The 24,020-nt window shown below is 39.8% G+C and overlaps 2 protein-coding genes across 5 annotated transcripts in view; one reads left to right on the top strand and one right to left on the bottom strand.

Annotated features, from left to right (window-relative positions):
- LOC133505158 (uncharacterized) overlaps positions 1-2,102 on the bottom strand; it is a 39,475-nt gene extending 37,373 nt beyond the window's left edge. For 2 of the 4 annotated variants that reach the window (XM_061828148.1, XM_061828146.1), the window contains exon 1: positions 1,355-1,460. The gene's annotated coding sequence lies outside the window, so the exon portion shown is untranslated. Of the gene's footprint in view, positions 1-1,354; positions 1,461-1,965 lie in introns of those variants that run through there. The other 2 variants (XM_061828147.1, XM_061828149.1) reach the window with 2 other exon arrangements.
- The window catches only part of sik2b (salt-inducible kinase 2b), an 88,074-nt gene continuing 65,609 nt past the window's right edge, over positions 1,556-24,020 (top strand). The window contains exons 1-3 of the mRNA XM_061828143.1: positions 1,556-2,151; positions 13,661-13,777; positions 19,815-19,878. Coding sequence (XP_061684127.1) covers positions 2,014-2,151; positions 13,661-13,777; positions 19,815-19,878 — 319 coding nt within the window. The 5' untranslated portion in view covers positions 1,556-2,013. The remainder of the gene's footprint in view (positions 2,152-13,660; positions 13,778-19,814; positions 19,879-24,020) is intronic.

Here is a 24,020-nt window from a genome sequence, read left to right as displayed (position 1 = left end):
TCTCTGCCTCACATGTCTGAGGTTCAGGGTTTGAATCTTCTTGTTTGAAGTTTCCAAGATCTTCCCATACTTGCATGGATTTTCTCTGGGTGCTGTGACTTCCTCGCTCTTTCCAATAACATGCATGTTAGTTTAGTGAGGACTACAAATTGTGCATTGGTGTGAATATGAGTGGGAATGGTTGTCTTTATGTGATCCGCAATGTGAACAAGCGAAATGGATGCATGGATACATCTCAACTGAGTCATTAGTGGATGAACGTGAATGGATTAGTCGGATAGGAATTGCAAGGGTCGATGAGTGGTTCGCACAGCCTCACACTGCTGACATTGGGGCTTTGAATTCAGGTCCCAGCCTTTCTGTTCTCCAGTTTCTCCCATGCTTCTGTGGGTTTTCTCTGGGTACATCTGCTTCCTCTCACATTCGAAAAACACAGATACTAGTTTAGGTAAAGATTCTAAATTATCCTTTGTGTCTGTAATTCCCCATAAGGCTGGTGACCAGTTCATGTTCTCTCACCTAAATTTAGCTGGGTGGGCTACAGCTCACATGCAATCTTAATGAGCTCTTCATTTCCATTTTTTTTTCATCTTTCCCGCCAATTTTCTGCAACTCCCGCAACCGACAATAAAGCTCGCCTCATTCGTTCAAATATCATCATCGAAAAAGTAGTGAGAGGAAAAGTACACAACTACTAGAATTGATTTCAGAACGTTTCATTCACCGTGTACAATTGTAATTATCCCCAAACTGGACACACACTGGGGGTAGTGTGTGGGGTGGGTCACATTGATTTGTATTTGCTTTTATTTATTTGTTTTACTCTGTTGTCTGCTGCCACTTGGCCAAGTTGGTATTGAAATGAGAATCTATTCTCTGGCTAAATAAAAGTTACATACATGAGGGTGAGTGGCATAAGAAAATGGATTGATTGATGGAGGATGGCATAAGATGGCCTCTTTGCAATTAACTTGTATTGCCTGCAAGTGGTGCTGTTATGTAGCTAACCACGACGCTTGGGGCTGATTTAAAAAAAAACAGCTTCTCGCGACTAAGGACTTATGTTTTTCATAATATAAAGTTGTATTGGTCCACTTTGGTGCGCATTACAATCAACAAAATTACGTATGACACCAGATGGATACGTCATCAGAACTTACATATTTCAAAGCATATATTGCGCACACTATTGGCACATGTTGCACAGCAATTTTTGTGCACGTGACGAAAAAGGGAGATGAACGTCAAGCGGCTAAACATGATCTTTAACCCTTTTGCGCCTTGCACTTGCAAAAGATTACAAAACACCTGCAAAGGCCCAGGCAGAAAGAAAAACCTAACAAAAAACAGTTACCTTATGCGTGCAATGAAGGGCATGGGCAGGAGAGCAAACACGCACGCACGCACACGCGCGCGCACGCGCGCGCACACACACACACAGGAGCAATGTTACCGGTTGACGTAAGAAGTGGGCCTGGTTGCCGTGGCAACCAATTGGCACTGAAGTGTGGAGCGGCTGCGTGGCCCCGCCCCCCGTACAAATACCCCCATGGCTTTGACGTCAATGCACGTCAGGCGGAGAACATGATGCCTTTTTGCGAGTCAACTCGTGTGCGCTGGCTGATAGAGAGGACCTCGAGCTGAAACGTTAGAGCACCATTGTGCTGAAGGAAGGTGACAGGCAAGGTTTACTCAACTCCCACCCCCTACCCCCCCCCCCAAAAAAAAAGAAAAAAAAAAAGAAAGGAACAGAATGGGCCAGCCTCGTGTCGCCGACAATCCACAAAAGTCCTATTTTTAATGGACAAGCTTCGAATGGCGGTGGCGGCGGCGGCTGTCGGGGGGTGTTGTTCGGCTTTTTGATTTGTAAAGAAGCCAGTGTGAGCTGCCCCACACCCCACCACCACCACCACCAGCAGCAGCAGCACCACTACCCCCAGTGTGTGTCCCTGCCTGTGCGGTTACCTCCTCGTCCTCCGTCGCCGCCGCCGAGACAGTCCCGTCGAGAACAGCATGGTCATGGCTGACAGCGTCCAGAAACCGCTGCTCCGGGGTCCGGTCCGTGTGGGCTTCTACGACATTGAGCGCACTTTAGGAAAGGGAAACTTCGCCGTCGTCAAACTGGCCCGACATCGCATCACTAAAACGGAGGTGAGTAAAAAGTCGTTAGCTCGGAAGCTAACTTGGGCTACTGTTGAGTTACAGACTCCGGTTACATAACTTTTAGACACTCGTTTTTGACACCTTGCGCATCTGGCGCTGAACAAAGAAAGTTGCTTCGGTAAAGTATGTTGGTTCGCCCCCCATTCCCGGTTGCCGGGGGGCTGACAGCGTGCACGTTTAAACCCCGTTTGGCACACTCCGTTGCCGGTAAGAGCTCTGAGCACGAGCACTGCTGGGAAACACCAAGTGTAAACATGCTTGACTCCTTCACGGCCCACCACCGCCTGGACTTCGTTTCGTCTCAGACCAGCGGTGTCACACGTAGTTTGATTCCCGCACACGGTTGCTTAAACCGGCGAGCAACGTAAATTATTCAATATCAGCATGAGGTACTTTTGAGACCTCACTGTAAATCTTTGTTTTTTTTTAAGTTTAAACTTTATATTATTGTATTCAGTAGATGTATTGCTGTTATGAGTGCATATTGGTCAAGCTCCCACATTTTCTTTCCTTTGACTCCGAGCGGACAATGCATTCCATGCAAACAGTAAAAACATGTTACCTTGCTGATAGGATGGACTTTTTTGGCCAATGTAAAGATACATTACTGAACTCCCAGCGGCCCTGGCAGCATCTTCGCATGGCAGCACCCGGCTTTGGTTTATGAATATATGAGCTTCTGTAAAGCGCTTTCGGCCCTGTGATGGTGCAGTTAGAAAAAAGTATATAAGTGCACTCCCTTTACCTTTTAATGAGCACAGTAGCATTTTTATTTGCGAACATGACTCAGTTAGCATGCAGACTGTAGTGTGTGTTTGTGTGCGTGTGTGTCTGTATATACAGTGCACACATGCAGGATATGCAGTATATAATACACTCACAACCTTTCCAAAATATTTGAATATCATGAAAAGCTTCATTTCCATAATTCGAAAAGTGAAATTGTATATTTATAATTTAAAGGATTTCAACCATTTATTCATTTTTACAAGTTAGTGTGTGTGTATATGTATATGTATATATATATCCCCCCTTCCCGCTTATCCTCACGAGGGTCGCCTAACTCAGTGGACTCCATGAGAGGCAGGGTACACCCTTCAATTGGTCGCCAGCCAATCATAGGGCACACTCACTACTTCAAATTGTACAATTTAGAGTCTTCAATTAACGATAACATGGATGTTTTTGGAATGTGGGTGGAAACTGGAGGAAACATACAGTACTTAGAGCCATGAAATTTACAAGCCAAAAGCTGAGCTGGTCTGTGGTGGTTTACAGACTACGCGTGTGTGAATGGAGGAATAAACCTCGTCACAATCTAGGGGAGCTATTCGCTTCGATTCATACATTACTATATGTACCACTATTGGTTGAAGGCCTGGTCAGCTTTTTAAAATCTATTTAGGTTGCACTTTGATTTTAAAGATTCAGTAAGAAGTAAAGAAACAAGAATTTTATATATATATTCATTCTCAAATCCTTTGTCAAACCCCATTAATTTCTTGCTCTGGCTTCTGTGTAGGACTAGTCTGCATAAGATTTGACTTTGATTCCCACCAGGTAGAAATGAAATGGGAAATATTAAAAAATGTTATTTGGAGTCCTACAAAGGCAGAAAGGTCAACTTTCATCTCATCAGTTCTTATAATATTCTTGCAAATGGGTGAACAAGTGAATCATTCAGTTTTTGCAATAGCAAAACAAGCCTTTTTGTTCTTTTTAGTCAACAGTGTTTTTTGCTTTGCAACCCTTTCATGGATGCCATTTTTAGTTCATCCCTCCCTGATTGTTGTGCAATGAACACTAATCATAACTAAGGCAAGTTATGCCTACAGTTCATTAGAAGTTGTCCTGAGTTCCTTTGAGGCCTCCTGGAAGAGTCATTGCTCTTCTCTTGAGGTAATCTTTGTAAGCTGTCAACTCCTGGGGCGGTTCACCAATCTTATGTGTTTTCTCCATGTGAGGATAATGGCACTATCTATGGTTTACTGGAACCCTAAAGCTTTGGAAATGGCTTTTGTAACGCTTCTCCGACTGGTAAATGTCAATTACTTAATTTCTCGACTGTTCTGGAATTTCTTTGAACCGTGTCAGTTTGTTTGATCTTTTTTTAGATCTTTTGTCCAACTTGATTTTATTGGGACAGATTCTGTAAATATAGAATTGTGAAAATAGTTATTTGTTACTGTTTTATTAAGTGTGTTAAATGTGTAAGTTTTAACTTTAAATCCTGTTTTAGACCTGTAGCCTTTTATTATGAAAGGTACACACCAGAACTCAGCATTATGACATGTAAAGTAAGTTCACATGACACCGGTGAAATTTGAAAATGTAAATAAACCTAGATGGCAGGAAAAAGAGTAATACATGGAAGCAAGTATTATAAAATGTTGATTCCTTTACCTAAACACTGATGAAGCACAAGGTTAGTTTGTATTTCTCTTAGATGTTCGTGTGACTTTTGTTCCAATTCATTGTGACATAATGTTGCTCGTTTGACATTTGGTAAAACCTTTATCTCAATGTTAACCTTTTTGTAATGTTACCGGCTCTTATGTTGGTTTGAAAACTAAAACAAATGCTAAAAACCATCAGTGCAAGTGTGCAGCCCACTGTTTAACTTGTGACCTGCCTCTGTTGACATCGACATATTTTATTGTTTCACTAACCAAATTTGACTTGACTGAAGTTCAGCTCGGTGTAGGCTGAAGCTTGGAACGGTTGGGATCATGTCAGATTTCAATACACTGTGAAACCCTCCTTTGTACGATATAATGTTATTCCAAATGCTGCACTGATATGATTTATTTATTGTACTAAACTTAAGATACTTTTATTTGCCACCCCTGATGGGCACAAGCACATCGCCGTGCGCCCTCATCTTTGTTGGTTTTGGACGCTTTCTTTTTCAGGTTTGATGGGCTTTAGGAATCGAAACCAGGAACTGAAATTTTTAAATTAGAATGATTCCGGGAGAATCTGAATGTTAGTCCCGGTTTCAATTGGTTCTGGATTCTCAATCCCCAACCATAGTTACATTTTGTCTGATATTTTATTTTTGTTTGTTGATCCTAAATGTTAAAATGAAACTATGCAACAGTATAAGAATTTAAGAAGGGAGACTATATTTTTTCATGGGACTGTACAATGTTATATCGTAACAAATTGCATATTATATTGCCGTAATTTCCAGCCTACACAGCGCACCGGATTATAAGGCTCACCCAGTACATTTGTGAAGGAATTAGCATTTGGTACGTACATAAGACGCACCTGTGTAAAAGCCGTAAGTGCCCACATTGAAACCCACATTGAAACACAAGATATTTACAAAGAAAGATGGTTTTAATACCTTAGCTTAGCTTAACATAGCAACAACACGGGAGCAACAGGACTGTTTAAAAAAAAAAAAAAAAAAAAAAAAACAGCTGCGACAGCTACACACTAGCAACACGGTAGCACATCACTAACCGAGCCGATTAAAAAAAACTAAAACTATACCTAAATCACTGAGGCGCGGCAGTGGCACAGCAGAAACACGCTAGCGCGGCGCTGACGCTAGCGAGGCGCTAAGAGGGCTGGTTTAAAAAAAAAAAAACAAAAAACAAAAAAAACATACCAGTAAAAGTCACTTCCTCGGCACATATACTCCACTGCTCTCACTCTTACCTTTTCCGCACAAGTGCCCCCTTGCGGACGTTAGGAAAAAATATCCAAATTAGCCACATCACTGCATAACCAGCAGGGTTGCAAACCTGTGAAAAAGGTCGCGGTTTATAGGCCGTAAATTACGGTACATTTTACCACATGGTGAGTATAATTTCTATAAAAGGGATGTGAACAGATATTCTCTCAAGGTGGAGAACTAACATAAAAAAAAAATGCACTCGTCTGAATGGCAAGACAGAAAAATGTCTTTTGTACACTGCATCACCACTGTGTTTTAGGTCTCTTTATAGAAACAGTGTGTAAAATTGCCGGAAAATATCTGACATTCACATAGCAACATCGGAAAGCTAGACAGTTGGTGACGTCAATGCCAGCGTCTGGTGTGACATGAAAATTACTTTTCAGACAGCATCAATTTCTCTCAAAAGACTAGACTAGAAGTGTGAACAACCCTGTCTTGACTCTCTGGCAACCTGCCTCAGTTACAGCTGTGATACTACCCCTGAAAGCGAAATATTTTGCAAGGCAGCAACTTGGGCACCTGTACTTTCTGTCTGCCACCTGCATTTGCACTTAATTTGGTAATAAATCCCAATGTCATGCTATACAATACTTCTTAATAATAATAATTAATAATAATTTTTGGTTCACACATGCACGCACACACACACACACAAACGCACACCATATTTTGATAATCATCTTATCAGCCATATGTTATGTTCCTGTGCTTTTGGAGGGGTTAAAACCTAGGTATTTTCTGTGTATCATATATATGTAAACAATTTAGCAATTTTATTGGACATCTTATAATCAGCAATTTTTCCATGTAGCCTGCAAAACCTGCTTAGTGCAACTGTGTATTGTTAAAGTAACACGAAGCAGAAACCCACTTTGTTTCTAAATACATTAAATAGTGTAATATTCTCCTGAGGGCTCGAAACAATAGTGTAATATTGCCCCGGTAACTTCACTCGGTTGTGTGGTGTTGTCCTTTGCGAAAAGAGCTTTCGTGTCAGAATGGGTGCGTTTGTCTCCCATAGTTAGGGTGCACTGCGTGTTTTCATTGACGAATGTCCGGGTGACGTCACGGACGGAGGATGCAGCCAATATGGCGACCACTTGGATGTCATAGAATGAAACTTCTACAACTTTACGCATGGATGACGCGCTCTCCACTCACATTTATTTTTTCGTATAGATATTGAAGTGAATCATGTTATATGTATTTTTCATTACAATATCTATTTTAGAATGTTTATAGGGAAGACACTTGGGCTTTAAGCATCCTTCACCATTTGAATTATACTGATTTGTTTTTTTTTTTTTTTTTTTTTTTTTAAACTCTGGGCTAAAACACAGCTCTGTGATGTTTTCCAGGGTGAGTTTCTTCCCCCACTATATCAGGGCAAAGTCACGTAGTTTCATTTGGCTATGCTGCTCAGTTGTGAATTAACTTTTTAGCGTCCATAAAAAGGCCCGACTTAACACTCAAACATACAGTTATCAAGCTAACAATGGCTACACCACGAAAATGAGTCTTCATTGGATGCCTCAATTTACAAAAGAGGTTGGTGACATTTTTTAAGATGAAAAAAAATGATACAAAAAATAGACTTTTCTAACACAAGCAGATGGTGAGCTGAACACTGGCAGGTCCACCACCCGACTCTGCAGTGTGTATTTTAGGACAGAAGACTTTGTAAAGTATAATGAGACATGGCTTCGTGTGTAACTTGATATTAGTGACTTAAAAAACAATGGATTGACTGTTTTACACATGCAAATGAAAAGCCAAACATTAACTCCACCACTGAGTTTTGTAAACTTTCACCAGAGACAACATGGCTTCGTGGGTAACTTGATACTAGTGACTGGAAGATGGCCGACTATCTAACTACCTGGGGTTTCCTCTTAGCGTCACACTGACATCAGGTGCTGTGTTTACCAATGATATTACGTCATCAACATTGAGGGTTAAATTGACTTGTGTGATTTATTCTTTTGGATTAATGTCCACAATAATGATTTATTACAGTAATTTATATATCGTTTAAGATCACACCCCTTCAGTATGTTTGATTCCTTTTTGCACATCCATTCGACAAGCTCACAGCGTCTGGGAGGTGGGCCTTATTATTGAAGCCTGATTTTATATATGTAGGGAGTTGTATTAATTCATTTGTCAAGCTTGTTAACAATGCTCTTCTCTGTGGTGTGTCCGAGTTGTATGGCATTTTTAGGGCTTGTTTAGGGCCTCTTTAAACATCTTTTGTTCAGGCCCCGCATGGTTCTACCATGTGCCCTGTATACCTGTATAGCTTTAATTGATGACTTACGCAGTGGACCATGCACCTGTACATTTTGTCGTACCAAGCAGAATGTCTGAGTGTAAACACATAGCAATATCTGGGGCGTGCTTCATGGGTCGGTGGTCCTGTTATATAAGACAATGATGTGATTTAGTGTGTTTTTTTTGGGGGGGAGGGAATGCCATACTGAAGAGTAAGATTCACTGGAAAGATCTGTGTTTGGGAAGTTTTTTTTTTTTTTTTTTTTTTTTTGCAGGCAGACATGCAGTCCAATGACATTGCTGTGGATTTAACATTAGAAACACAGCACATTCTCACGCAAAGCAGCTCAAGGAGGGTACAGAGATCTGAGTTCATGTCGTCTTGCAAGGCGTCCGTCTGTTCATGTCTGGTACTACACACATCCAGCTCGTATCTGAAGACCAAAAAATAGGCTATGAGACTTGGGAAAATAGATATAGATATTTGATCACTGGCATTTTCACTCTTTGCGACCCAACCTAAGCAATGATACTGTACAGCAAAACAATAATTACCCGGACAAAGCCATTGGTACATTTAATAACTGACGATGCAGGCCAGTGCTTCCTAAGACTCTTATCGTTAATCCTGTTACAAAAGTGAAGTAATGCAATGATAGTCTAGCCAGGTAATAGCACTAATCATGATGTAAATGCACGTCACACAAATGACACACCTGGCGAGTTCGCAGAAGTTGCAGCTGTCTTTTAGATCAATCATTAATGTAGGTCATTCAGGACTGGTGAGAACACAAGGCAACTAACTGCAGCTGACCTGGTCTGGTGTGGGCATTTTAAGAGCACCCACTACCCAAGGTCATTATGTTGCCCTACTTTGTGTGAGGCAACTGTTTGCCAGTGCCAGGTTAGCATTTTGTTTGTGCATAACCTACATTCTATATCTCATGCCTATGAAAGTTGTGTGGCTCTATTCACCTGGGGTGAATTTTCTGTCTGTGGTCCTATAAGCTTGTCCAGTTAGCTGCAGGAAGTCAGTTTATGCCACCTCTGACCTTTGTATTCCAACTTTTTTTTCTTTTTTTTTGTAACAAACGTAAGCTGAATGCATTTTTTCCATTATGCAAGGTTCTTTGACTTGAACACCTCAAGACCAGGCTTGACGTTTCAACCTTCACAGAAATAGTTGCTGCTCCTGCAATCATTTTGAGTCACCAAAACAATAGTTACTACACATATGCTGTGCTATAAGATTGAGATCAGTATAGTCCTTTTTTCGGCTTCAAAACAAGCATGAAATTGTCTACAATAATCTTGTTTTGTAGTGGGTAATTTTATGTCCTCCTTGAGCGATAGTTTAAAATTATTTTCATATCTGACTGTATTTTAGATTAAATTATTAATGGTAAATTAACTTCACTTATATAGTGCTTTATCGATATCGTCACGTTGCCCAAAGTGCTTCACAAAACCTACTATTCATTCATCCATTCAACACATACATTCATACACTTATGGGGAGCTGCTGCCATGCAATGCACTGCCAGCAAATTAATGTTTAGTGTCTTCCCCAAGGACTCTTGGACACAAGGACAATCAGAGCTCGGATTAAAACCATTCACCCTTCACTGGACAACCCACACTACCAGCTGAGGCACAGATGTGCGTTTTTTTCCGCTTAACCAACAAAATACAAAAAAGAACTTTTAAACAGAACTGCTCTAGTGAATTTTGTAGTCACATTACAGTGTCACAAAAATAACACAAACAGTAGATTTGTGCAATCAATAACTTGGTTCAGAAAAAAAAAACTAAATCTTAATTGTTCACGACTAACGTAGTTTTCTAAGTGATACATGGAAACAAGTGGATTTTAACTATTAATATCCTAAACACAACTGAAGTACACGCGTGTGAATAAATCTTATTCAGTGGGGCCAATTTTAAAATGTAAGAAATCTAAAAGGAGTAATTTCTCTTTAATTTTTTGCTTTCTCAAACTATCATGTTCACCAATAAAATCCAGATTTAAAAAGGTGGGTGGTATTTTTATTGGTTAACCCTTCGTTGTTCAAATAAGATTTGTAATATTATTCTGCTTCTCTGCAATGGACAAACTAGCTATTACAGTGATCATTTTTCTTTGACAAACAGTGTTTGTTCTGTCATCCAGACACACATGCACAGCAGTACAATGACTTGTGTGTTTTGTCAACAGTGGCGTTTCTTTCAGCATCATACTTGAAGGATTGCTATGAGCGCAACTGGCCTGTCCTTTTGCTTGCTTGGACAACTTGTCTCACACTGAGACTGAGAATCGCTCTGACAAAATAGTGTATAGGAGAGCCATGAAGTGGAGATGTTTGAATATGGACATGTACAAGTTTTTCTTTTGTTTGTTTTTTAGTACATATAGCAAAGTTGGCATGTGCTCCAGCTGAACTTAGTTTTATTCTCAACCAAAATGTTGTTCATGAAGATGCTATAATTGTATGACTGGCTTCTATTGGTTCGACTTGATCGAAATGTGATTTGTTCTACCGCTTGGTGAGGTTTTTTTTTTTTTTTTTTTGTCAGGTGTGGTATTCAACCTCAACTGCAACCAAATCAAATACATGTTTCCAAAATAAAACAATTGTTTGGTTGTGGTGTGAAAGCAGTCTTTTGTGGTTATCATGCAATTGAGGACTGCCTTTTTGGAATCCATTATCCTATTGTTGAGTCCATCGAGTAATGCCCTCCAAAATTGAATGAAATTAAATTAACAAATTTAAAAAAAACTTGTATGCCTTCTCATTTATGAGGAATGGACCTCTATCATTTAATGAAATAGTCCGCTGAACAATGAAAAGCCTTAATCCGATATCATTTAATGGTGTTTTGAGAACATTTTTATCGGCAATTGGGAATTTTCATGGGTGCCGCCATTTTGGCGAGGCACATGACCTATTTGCACGGATGTGACATATTCTTTGCGTAAACAAAGAAATCACGGCTGATTTGTAGTGTCATCACATGCAGTACCACCACCACCACCGGACACGTGAAAATGCCCTACTGAACCGCGAAGTTTTGCCATAATTTGGATAGAGATAATCCAAGGAAGGCTCGGTGGCATGTTCTGCCCAGTAAGAAAAAGAAACAACTAAGGACCCAGTGGCTAGAAGTGTGGTTGCCCTGAGCCGTATGACATAAGTACAGGTGTATTTGTGCATTTAAGACCAATATTTTGAGTACAATAAGTCTCTCAATTATGTTAAATAACATAATGATGTTGCTAACCAATGATGACAAAAGTACTTCTTACCATTAATGCGACTTCTTGTTTTTCATACATCATACAGGCATTCAGACCTCCATCTGTCAAGCGTGAACCTAATTCACTTTGATTTGCCATCACAATGGTACAATGGTGAACAGTTCTTGCCGACAAAGCCATGTCTTTTATACGTTTGATTATCTTGTCTTTATGCGAAGTTGGCAAAATGTTGATTGGCAACGTCGAGTACGAAAGCTTTGGCATACTCCTAGTCTGAATTTAAACACACAGCAGACAGCCCTTCCTCTCCGCAAGGGCTGTCAATTCTTGTTAAAAACTTCGGTACTCATTTTTTTTTCCTTTGAGCGACCTTAGTCAAAAGTTTCCATAATTAGTTGTGCCGACACGATCGGCGTTTCACCCTTTTCTGCGCCTGTGGTTTGTTAGCTAGTCAGACTCCATGTCATTTCCGTCCGAAGATCCATCCAAATATTTACCATTATTTACAGCCACAGTTTCAAATCTGTATGGACGTATTCCTCCCTCTCCCCGATCAATCGATATTGATATAAATCAGCGCTGTCCGTGATTGTGTTGCGTATTCCTTTGTTTACGGATGGGATATTTCACTTCCTGTTTTTTAAGTCATGTGAGCTCGTGAAAATAGTAAAAACAGCACCACTCACACAAAAATGTGATTACTTTGATAGAAGAGCGCATTAAAGTTATTTGCAATTTTTTTTACTAGAATTTTTCTGGATATGCTTATATTTGGATAATTTAATGGCTGTATAATGGATTAACAAATCGTTAAGGTAAGCGATCACCGGAGTATTCCTTTAACTCCCTACATTGATAGTGAGTGTATGGTTATGTAAGGATAAGACCACTGGAGGAGCATGGTCATATTGCTTTTGTTTCCTTAGTTTTTGTTTTTTTTATATCGAATTTTCACAATAATCATGCCTTTTTTCACTCCCACTCGATATCGGCTTAGCCATGTGATGTTTTGAAAACAGGCACATCTATTTGTTCACGCGCTCTCCAACGAATCTTCGCCATGCACAGAAATTATATTTTGTAATTGATTTGGCATGAAGATTTAAAGATGTTTTCTCCTGTTAGTCTTTATTTTTATTTTATTTTTTTTTTAAACATGCCTGACTTTTCTGTCCTCAAGATGTGTAGATTCACCGGCAGCGCGTATTCAGCTAGTTTACTCGTAACTGGTTGAGATGCTTGACTCATTAAAGTCTGTAGGAGGGTCAAATTCCCGGAATATGGATTTTTCTTGAGACGTGATTGTCATTGAAATCCACCTGGAAAACGTCACACACCAAATATGAAGTCAACCTCCATAGCGAATACGGACGTTATTGCTATGTTGCTAAAAACGTGTCCGCCGCTTCATTCATAAGTGATAATGTGGTCATTACTGCACACATCAATGTACAGTGATATGAGCATCACTGGAATATTGTATGTTTTGATTCCTGACAATATTGTAGTTTGTCAAAAGTTAAAAAGTTAGTTTCACTCAATAAGCAGGAGGAGCACGTTGAGGTTGAGCAGATCAGCTGGAGCACTTAAAATGCTACAAGGGGAGTACATTGCAAGTAGTTATTGAACTGTATATTCAATAAATATTGTATAGCATATAGATGCTGTTGTGACCATGCCTTGCTTTATAACTAGTGTAAAACATTTTTTTTTCTTCTGGGCGAGAATATTTTTATAAACAGCCACGCCACCTTCAATTATCATTGAGAACTGGAATGAATGAAACATCAAATGGTCCCACTGGTAGCATCAAACCATTATGTAAATTACGCAAGGCATTCTGTACTGTACAAGACATAACCCGCGACCCATTGTGCGGATTCGCGGTGGCAATCCCGGTATTTAGGCTAGGCGATCCCACGACAGCACCTAAACCCTGGCCGGCCCAACAGTGTTTCGGCGCACCTGCACAACATATCGCAGCTTGTGCTGAAATGCCGCAGGTGCTGGTACTTAGGGCGGTTGACAATGGTCTACAGTCTTTTAGACAATCGGGACGCAGAACACAATGCTGGTTTTCCCTTAGTGAATCAGGATGCAGAACACAATGCGCATTCACATGCTTTAAAAAAAAAAAAGCCTGCTACACTGTAAAAAATTACACACACAAAACAAAATCAGTGTAATAGCGAGGCCGCATAAAGTCCGTGTTGTAGCGGGGGAAGACTACCTTCTTAACAATATTTGATTCCAATAAGTAACTTGTTACCACTTCATAGGTTGCTATCAAGATCATTGACAAAACCCAACTGGATGCAGTCAACCTTGAGAAGATCTACAGAGAAGTTCAGATAATGAAAATGCTGGACCATCCGCACATCATCAAGCTATACCAGGTGGGTTACTCCACAATAGATGAACTTGGCTCTATATTTTTCATCTATACTTTTATCAGGTTGGGTTTTTTTTTTGCCGTCATTTCTTCATTAATTCATGTTTGTTGAATATCATATGGATGCCTTGCATGGACCTGCATTTCACAATTAAGATTTTCTCATTTGTCACAAAGAAATTAAAGGGGTCCTTCCTTCATTTTTTCAAATGTATTTTATATGATATTTTCTGTCCTTCGAAACTCTGTGCCTGTCTGCTTCGCAGTTAGCCTAGAATTGCTCTTTTAGTAGTGCCTTTAAAGATGTCTGAGCAGCAGACATCGAATAGATCGGCCAAGTATATCAACAGCAGTTGATGACAAACATTGTGAGAGCTGTGAGAAACACCCATACAACAGGGCAGCATATAGGTATCACAATCCACTGTTCGAGGTATACTTTGAGGGAAGAAATATACCATCTGATTCAAACCACGCACCAGTAAAAAGAGTGTGGAGGCCAGTTTGGATTTTGCAAAGAAGTACAGAGATGAGCCACAAAAGTTTAGGAACAAAGTTTTGTGGACTTACAAGACCCATATTAAGCTCTTAAAGTGATGGCATGCCAAAATATGGAGGAGGAAAAATGTGTTGCTTCTCATCCAAAACACGAACTTATCTGTGAAACATGGTAGATGTAATTTCATGGTTTGGGTTTGCATTGCTACTTCTGGAATGGGCTCAGTCTTTATTAATGATTTAACTCATGATGGTAGTATCAGAATGAATTCTGAAGTCTACAAACCATGCTGTCTGGCAATTCACAGAATTAGGCAATCAATATAAAGGGAAGAATCTTCATCGTGCAACAAAACAATGAACCAAAACTCTGGCAACTCAACAAAGGACTTCATCAGTGGGAAAATGTGGCAGATTTTAGACTGGCCAAGTCAGTCACTGAACCTTAACCCAATATAGTATACATTTTATCTCCTGAAGAGGAGACTGAAAGGACGACACCCCTCCCCCCCGCCCCACATCCAGAAACAATAACTTTAAAAAGGCTGAAGTAAATTCCTGGAAAAGCATCCAACCATCTTCTAACACTTATCCGAGGTCAAGTCACTTTGTCAGTAGCTTTAGCAGGGACGTCCAAACTTCCCTCTCCCCAGTCACTTCATCCAGCTCTTCCAGAGGGTCCCGAGTCGTTCCCAGGCCAGCCGAGAGTCTCCATTTGCTGGGTTGTCTCTTAGCTCTCATTCCGGCCACGTCTCACCGGAAGACCTCACCAGGGAGGCTACACTGAGCCCCTCCCGGTTGACTGAGCTTCTCACCCGATCTCAAAGGGAGAGCCCAGACACCCTGCAAAGGAAACTCATTTCGGCCGTTTGCACCCGGGGTCTTTTCAAATGAAGAATGCAACAGTCTGGTAAAGTCGGTGGGTCGCAGATTTAATGTAGTTATCGCAAGGGTTTTTCCACCAAATATTAAATGTTAGTTACTTTAATAATGTCTGATCTAATACTTTGCAAAACAGTGTGGTTTCAATCAAAAGGTGCTCTGTCATGAGTTGTTTAACACGTCTAGATGGAAATACCATTAAAAAAAAAATTGAATTCTGAACTTTGTCATATTCATCTTTTCATCTGAAACACAAATGTCTTCAATATACAACAAAAACAAAGGAATTGACTGTGCCGTCCCAGTACGTTTGGAGGGGGCTATAGTTCTATCAGTATCAATGTTCTCATGGTTCGATTGTTTCTCAGTCTCATGACGGCAGAGGTTGGCAGTGGATCACCTGGCTGGAGATAAGCGGCGAAAAGAGGGAAAGGGAGGGGGCTAAGAGAGGGGGCAGAGCTTCAACTGGCAGCAACTGTTGTTTTTGCAATGTTAAATATTAAATTCCCATCTCCTTTGTAGAACCTGGTCACTGTTAAATGTGTTCAAGTAAAAGGCTAAGTAAAATTGCTGAATTTAACTGGAGAATGGGTTGAACACTGCAGTGTTGGCTTAAAGTGTTTAAAATGTCAAAGGTTTTGACGAAATTTCCTCCTCAAAGTCCAAACAACTATTGAACATACCATTACACAACCCCACGGCATTACACTTTTAAAGAATGAGGTTATTTTTCATCAGCCTCCCAGTAGCTTAAATCAGACATACACCGGAACCGATGATGTTGCCTAATCTTTCTGCCGGCAATGCTAAATGTCTTGCCATCCATATCATCTTTTACTCGATTAATGAGTAATAGAAAATCGGTAAAAAAAATATTCAATAGCACAGTCCTGTTGATCCGCTGTGTATTTTCCCTGCCTGCAATGCTCAAAGAAATATTGTACCAGAAAGCTCTTTACAACCTCTATGTATTCTACTTTGTAGAGTTGAGCTTTGATGTTCTTGTTTCAAACATTGCAAGATATGCAAACACACTGTGATTTGTTTCTTCTTAATAATGTTTTCCCTTTTCCCCCCAATACAGTATTTAATTTTAAGCAATTTCTGATAAACTTAATTTTGGTCCTTCAACAGATTAATTGCATTTATTCTTTTCAGTGGGGAAACTACTTTGGTTATGGAATGCATTAAAATCACAAACAGAGGTTCCACAGCATTTGCATTGCACATTTTAGGAATTTTGCTAAATGCAGTGTTTTAGATGTCACAAAAACATCTTGCAAATAAAATATTCCATTTCCCAATGGAACACATTTACACTTTGGTGTCATGACTGTTGCATTTGGTTCTAATGTTGTACGGATACCAGTACAGAACCGAGGTACTGCACTGTATTTTGACATAAAAAAATAGCAATGCACCAGTTATTTATCGTACTGTTATTTAAAAACTAAACCAAAACAGTAGAGGCTCGTACACAAAAAGGATACAGTCAGCAAAAAAAAAACGTCTGCCAGCCCACAAGTTGGAAATGCCTTTAATGAGAGTCGGAAGGATTTTGTGCGTGAGAATGTGTTTGCGTGCGCGTGTGTGTGTGTGTGCACACGGACAACCATCTGAGGCTGGAGGACCAAATAGCAAAATTTTGCGTTGCTACAACTGCCAGCTGGGCAGCAGTGCATGATGCATCCCACTGGTCAGATTTTGAGCACCGTCATATAGCATCATCTTTTTCCTCATGCTAAGGTGCTTGGTGCTTTATATGCCACGAGCGGTGCCCCTCACTGTCGCACATATACTCATTCAATGTGCAGATACCATAGGGTTTACACGATCAGGATTTTCGGGGTCGTTCAGTGAGTTTAGAAAAACCATAAACAATCACTGATCTGATCACAATAAAGTATGGAGCAATGAGTCCATTTAAATAACATTTTCATTTACTGTATAAATGTGTACTTAATTGCTCAAAATATTTACAGTAATATATATTTGTTCATCAATTTATGCCAGTGAGGCATAGTGATACAACAACATAATGGTCTTTTATTGGATGGAACTAAGTACATGCAGCAAACATGCAAACTCCACAGGGGCGGGGCCAGGATTTGAACCCTGGTCCTCAGAATTGACCCCTCCGTGGATATTGCGCAATCCGCGTCACTGACCAATCAGAGGCCAGAGATCTGCATAGACCAAAGCCCGTTTGTGCTCCCGCCATTTTCTCTGACAACATTGAATGGTCCAGTATAGGTTTAGTTAGCTTTTATCGCGTATTTGGGTTATTTAACAAAAAATATGGTTAAGAGGTGTAGTCACTGACTTTGTAATAGTGACGACAGGTATCCTGAAAGGCTAGTTGGTGGAGTTCGATTCGTACCCTTTCCAAAACCGAAGACCCAGTACGAAAAATGCCTTCGATGGGTCAAACTTTGTGGAAGACCGCATCATCAACTAAATCCATCTAATATCAACCGGAACACATGTTTGCACGAAGGTATGCCTTATATTTGATTTTCAATACATGTCTCGTATAAATGAATTCAAAGTTCTTCGCTAGCATAACACTGCTGCATGTGAACAATTGACACACTTATTCTTTGTTGAGCGATATTTAGCGATGATCGGACTGCACAAACGTATTGATTTCTTGCTGGCTCGCGGCCAGAAGCTTAACCAGACTGTGTTTGCACGAAGATATGCCTTAAATTTGATTTTTAATCCACGTCTCGTATAAATGAATGAGACGTTCATCGCTAGCATAACACTGCTACGTGTGAACGATTGACAAACTTATTCTTTGTTGAGCGATATTTAGCGATGATCGGACTGCACAAACGTCTCGATTTCTTGCTGGCTCGCGGCCGAAAGTTAACCAGACTGTGTTTGCACGAAGATATGCCCTAAATTTGATTTTTAAGCCACGTCTCGTATAAATGAATGAGACGTTCTCCGCTAGCATAACATTGCTACGTGTGAATGATTGAATGAAATCAGAAGCATGGCGTCTCTCTCAGTTAAGAATGTATTGTATTTAGAATCTATAATATATTGTTGATTTGAATGAAATCAGAAGCATGGAGTCTGTCTCAGTTCAGAATGTATTGCATTGTATTTGCCATTTTTACTGTTTGTCTTACGTCAGCGCACGTGGCGTGACGTCACTTCAGGAGGCGTGGTTAAGTGCCCTGTACGGAGGGGTCAATTGTGAGGCCAACGCTCTACAGCTGCGTTACCGTGCCGCCATGGCTGGTTCAGTCAAAGTTAAATTTATTTGGATTAACGCAATGATGACAAAGTGGCTAAGGGTTTTCCATGGTTTTCACATTTGATACAATTACCCTTATTTCTACAGGTAGCATACTTTTAGTGGCAACAGGTATTAAAAAGATAAAGAAATTGTAGAAACAAAGACAGGCTAATCATTTTTTCCATAATTGTTTACAGTTTATCATAGGTGGTATACTGTATATAGATAATTTTATATACATATACTTATGTTAATACTGTGATCGATGTGTTTTTTTTATTAAATTTTTTTAGGAAATTACTGTTCAGAATGAGCTAATTCCTTTACATTATTTGCAAAGAGTATCCTAATGATTTTAATTAAACAAGTATAATGTTTGATTTTTTTTGTGTCAGTTTTCATTCCACTGCTTTTGTTTTTTATTTTTGCTGTGGTGTTTTATGCTAGTATCAAATTCTGAATTGTGGTCTTGTGAGACCACTATTTGGTTGACAAACTACCTTGGCAAAAATACACTACCTTCACCTAATACAATAGCATCAACATGCTGGCAATATCAGGGAAATGATGTAAGCATCTGTGTCCCATTTTGTGTAGACACAGATAAGTATTCATTATCATTACACAACCATGTGGCAATGTTCCAGCTTTCTGCCGTGGTGTGCCATTTCTTTCCAATGGCATATCCATCCAATCGGTCCGGGTCAATTAGTAATTTCCTCTCCAGTCTCAAACTGGCCTTGACCTTGTGGCCCAGTGGGACGCCTGAGCCAGTAAAGAGAAGCACACAGGCACCCACACAATGGACCCAACACTTGATTGTCATCTGTTGCATGGCCTCTTTTTGGGGTAAAAAGAGATTGACGTCCAAAAGTCTGCATCTCCAGTTGATTCACTGTTCTTGTGCTCTGTACTTAATTGTATTTGTAGCATAATAATAGCCAGAGAAGACCTCAAACTAAAATGTTATGAAACGTTGCTCCCATTCCTCCAAGAAACATTTCCTCACTCAATGAATTGGTCAGTGTAACAGATGGAAAATTGATCATCAACAAAAGGAGTGGGATTTCTAGTGTGAACGTCTGGCTCGATGTGTCTGATTCACCCTCCCCTTTCCACACTTAATTCTGTTTGATCTCCTGAATGTTTCTGCTTCTAAATCGGGTCTCTTCCTCCCACACACTGCCACATTGAGCAACCACTGTGATGGTTTTTCCGAGTCCCATTCAAATATCTATCCATCCACCTCCATTCTCTTGCACTGTTATAGCCCTGCATTTATTGATTATCTTAACTCCTTTTGGATGCATTGATTAGGTTATGTCAGGGATCATTTCTCTGCATGTAAAAATATTTTTCTTTTTGCTCTGTGTGTATTTTCATTCAATACTCTGCCCTCTGCTCCTATTAGGTTATGGAGACAAAGAACATGCTTTACCTGGTCACAGAGTATGCCAAGAATGGAGAGATCTTCGGTGAGTGATCTTTTCAAATGCATTGTCACCACAACGTATTTGTGCCACCCAGCTCAGTTTCACTAAATATCATTCCATGTTGCATAATTACATTTTCCGACAAAGAACTAGCCACCTTTTACTTTGGTTCCAAGCCTCACACTGTTTCCGGACCTTGATGTTAGTGGTGATATGATAGAAATTTGAAACCAATGTCCTGATCCAGTGTTCATTGTGTGCTGCTTGAAATTGCCTTGCACAATATGCTAAAAACATTTATTGGCATTTAAAATAACATCTGGCGGCAGGTAAACGTTACTTCATAGGTAGAAAAAATATCTATTTTTATATGGTAGTGGTGGCGTCAGGAAAGACATCGGGCATAAAAACTGTGCCAAACATATATTCGTTCATCAAAGATGACATGCTGTGGCAACCCCTAATAGAACAAGCCGAAAGGAAAAGAGGAAGTGTAGAGTCACTTAATGGGTGCTCAAGTTTCTACCTGCTTCTGCAAGTTATTCTGGCCATTAAATGAAACCTTTCACAACAGGAGATTCCACTCCTAAAGCGTTTCTTCTGTTGCGCCTACAAAATGTAGCGGCATAAAATCACTCAGACCAAACCTTATTTACCTGCTGAGATATTAGTTATATTTGCAGAAAACAAGTAACTTGAGCTGCACAATTAATCATATTTTATTTGCTAGCGATTTTGGCTGCCATAAGCCCAATTGTTGGTGATTTTATTTATTAAACATTTAAAAAACTGCCGCATCTAAATGTGCTTCATTTGCAGAAGTGCGGACTACCGAGTCAGCCAGCCACTTGGCTGCAACTTATTGTTAAGGATTCATTTAGGACTGACACTGTGCGCCATGGCCAACTTCAAAACAAACTCTTCAGATACAATGCTGTGAAAATGTATTTACCCCTTCCTGATTTCTGTTTTTATATTTTATTTTTTTTTTTGTTTGTTTTTTTTGCATATCTATCTCGGACAAAGGCTTCAAGTCAGCAAACCACCAATTTTAATATCACTGAGACAACCTAATTGAATGCAAAATGCAGTTTTCAAATGACAATTCAATGTGTTAAGGTCCCAAAAAATCCAAGCCTTTATGATCCTTTGTGAAAAAGTAATTGCCCCGTTGTTAAATCACTGTCGCTGTGACTAACCACAAATTTCGGAAAGTTGAGTCCAATTCCACAAGCCACACCCAAACCTGATTACCACCATACTTAGTGGATAAAAAATCACTTTGATAGAATCTGTCAGAGAACATTAAGTAGGCTACACGATCTCAAGAACCAATGCATCATGCTCCCCATGATCCAAAGAAATTCATGAAGAAATTTGGGGGGGGGGGGGGTGATTGAAATCCATCAGTCTCCAAAAGGTTACAAAGCCATTTCCAAGGCTTTGGGTCTCCAGTGAACCACTGTCAGACACATTATCCACAAATGGAGTTAACTGGGAACAGTGGCAAACCTTCCCAGGAATGGACAACCAACTCAATTTACTCAGAGTGCGACAACGACTCATCCAGGTGGTCACAAAAGAACCTCGAAAAACATCTAAAGACCTGCAGGCCTTGCTGACCTCAGTTTAGGTCACTGTTTATGACTCTACCATGAGAAAGGCACTGACCAAAAAAGGCATCCATGGGAGAGTTTGCAGGTGAAAACCCCTGCTGTCAACAAAGAATTCAAAGGCTCTTTGCTAAAATACATCTTGATGATACTCAACGCTTTTGGAGAAACATTCTGTGGCCTGACGAGTCAAAAATTGAAGTTTTTGGGAGGTGTGCGGCCCATTACATCCGGCGTAAAAATGGCACAGCATTTGATAAAAAGAACATTTTGCCAAGATTGAAGCATGGTGGTGCCAGTGTGATGGTCTGGGGCTGCTTTGCTGCCTCAGAACTAGGACAACTTACTGTGATTAATGGAAGAATGAATTCTGCGATGTACCAGAAAATCCTGAAGGGATTGGAGGTATGTGATGCCAGGAAGATGCTACTTGATGGCCAATGGGAAAGCAGCTCTATTGCACCACACAAACAAAAAGGTTCGGTGGAATCCAGAGCCATTTTTCCCCTTTCGTATCCTGAATTTTCTTTGTAACTTGAGACAATATTTTTCTAAGGAGGCTTTTCGTAACCTGAATTTTTCATTGGTAGAGACGTTCATATATAGAGGTATGATGGTATATCGAATCATACCAATCTTGACAATTTCCAGGTCAAGGACTGTATGTGTTCATGTCTTAATTGCAGTACTCAATATTTCTTTCCATATATAATAAATTACTTCTTTCCACCGCAGCACACTGTCCATTTGGGTACCTTTTAAGACCTTTCACTCAGAACTCATTCCTTCCTGCAACTCCAGTCTGCATCATTGCGTAAGCTAGCTACATCCTGCCACTAGCTCCCACAGCTATCTCCTGTAGCTTATAGCTACTTTTTAGCGTATGCAGATACGCAGCAAAACAACGGCTGGCATGGAATATACACCATCTATTAACCAATACATGGATTTTTCCCAATGCTGTGGTCTCCGACGGAAGCACTTGACTACCTTGTCACTATTTTCACAAGACACAGCCACCATGGGACCCAGTCGCAACATAGTCAATATGACTAATATAACAGACTACAGTATTAAAAATCAATGCGTGCACACAGAGTGGGATATTTCTTTGATTCGTCAAATAAAATACAGACAATATTATGAGTATAGATGGCAGCACATGGATGGTGCACAATATGCATGGGTAGAGGTTTTGCTGACTCTTGGGGTGTGAATTATACTTGACCGTATTAAATTTGGGCAATTGCAGTAATCAATAAATTGAGCATTAATTTTCCCTGTTGTCTGACAATTTATTCAATGCCCATTCTCACTGTCAAAAAAAAGTTCACAAAAGCATAATTGGAAAATAACGCTTCAGTATTCCCATGATATCGAACCAGTCCATGGCAATGCATCAATCACTAAAGTTCTTACCTGTACTCACTATTAGCTGCTTGCTAACAATGTCAGCCTCACAGGCACAGACATTTCGAGGCCTTAAAGAGGTGCCAGGAATAAAAACATCACACTCCCTTGATCCCAGCCAATTCAAACTCAACACTGCACACCCACAGACAATAAAACTGCCAAGTTTGAAGTAGAGTACATGAATGATTACCAGTCGAGACAAGTGAACTAAGCACACCCACACAAGAAATTTTCTTTCATCAGTTTCATTTCTATGGATCACTGACAATGGTTAGATGTTATGATTAGTCTTTTACAACATCCAACAACAGCAGATCAAACTGAAGAAAACGAAATTGTTTCTCATCAGTGAAGTCACATGCAGCTGAAGTAATCATGTGGGTCATTTTTATACAAATTGATCAATAACAGTGATGTCTTACTAAATTTCCATTTTGAAACTGCTTTTAATTTGACAGGAGTATTTCAGTTATTGCCTGTTGTTATCTTTATCCAGCAAAAGGTTATAATTGTAACCTTATTTGGTCATTGCACTGGATAGATACACTATTGCACAGCACGCAAAAAGAGTTGCGAGGAGAGAATAAGACTACAAGAATAGGCACACAAATATGTTTAAGGAATATTCCAGTTAAGAAAACGAATGACAGCAGGCAAAAGAAGTAAAATATTTCAAAGAGTGTTGAGTCTGCCAGAAATATTTCTCATGTAGACCTGGCTCCACACATAACCTGCACTGGCATATGACTGTCCATCCATCTGTGTAAAGGGAAGAAAGGAATCTTACATTTATAAAGGTGTCACTGTTTCTACTGAAGCTGTTGCTACAGATGCTGGAGATGCTGGACAGTTTTTCTCCAAAATATTGGCACTTCTGGGGTGGCAGTATTTTTTAGCCATGAAAAGACACAATGTTCAATATTCTTGAATTAAAACTTATGGTAATTGCTTTTACAAAGGATGTGCTGGAATTATTATCCTCCAAATATCTTTATACAGTTGAAGCGCAATATAACCGACTAATGGGGTCGTCAATACTTCCAATATAGTTCATTTTCTGTTGCATTGAATAACTTTTTTTTTCCTTAGGGAAAATGCACCTATATTACTGTATTGTACTTAAATTCCGAGTACAATACATTCTTGGTTATGGTGACA

This window comes from Syngnathoides biaculeatus, chromosome 8 (assembly GCF_019802595.1).
Source record: "Syngnathoides biaculeatus isolate LvHL_M chromosome 8, ASM1980259v1, whole genome shotgun sequence".
Lineage (NCBI taxonomy): Eukaryota > Metazoa > Chordata > Actinopteri > Syngnathiformes > Syngnathidae > Syngnathoides > Syngnathoides biaculeatus.
This window is presented reverse-complemented; position numbering and strand designations above follow the sequence as displayed.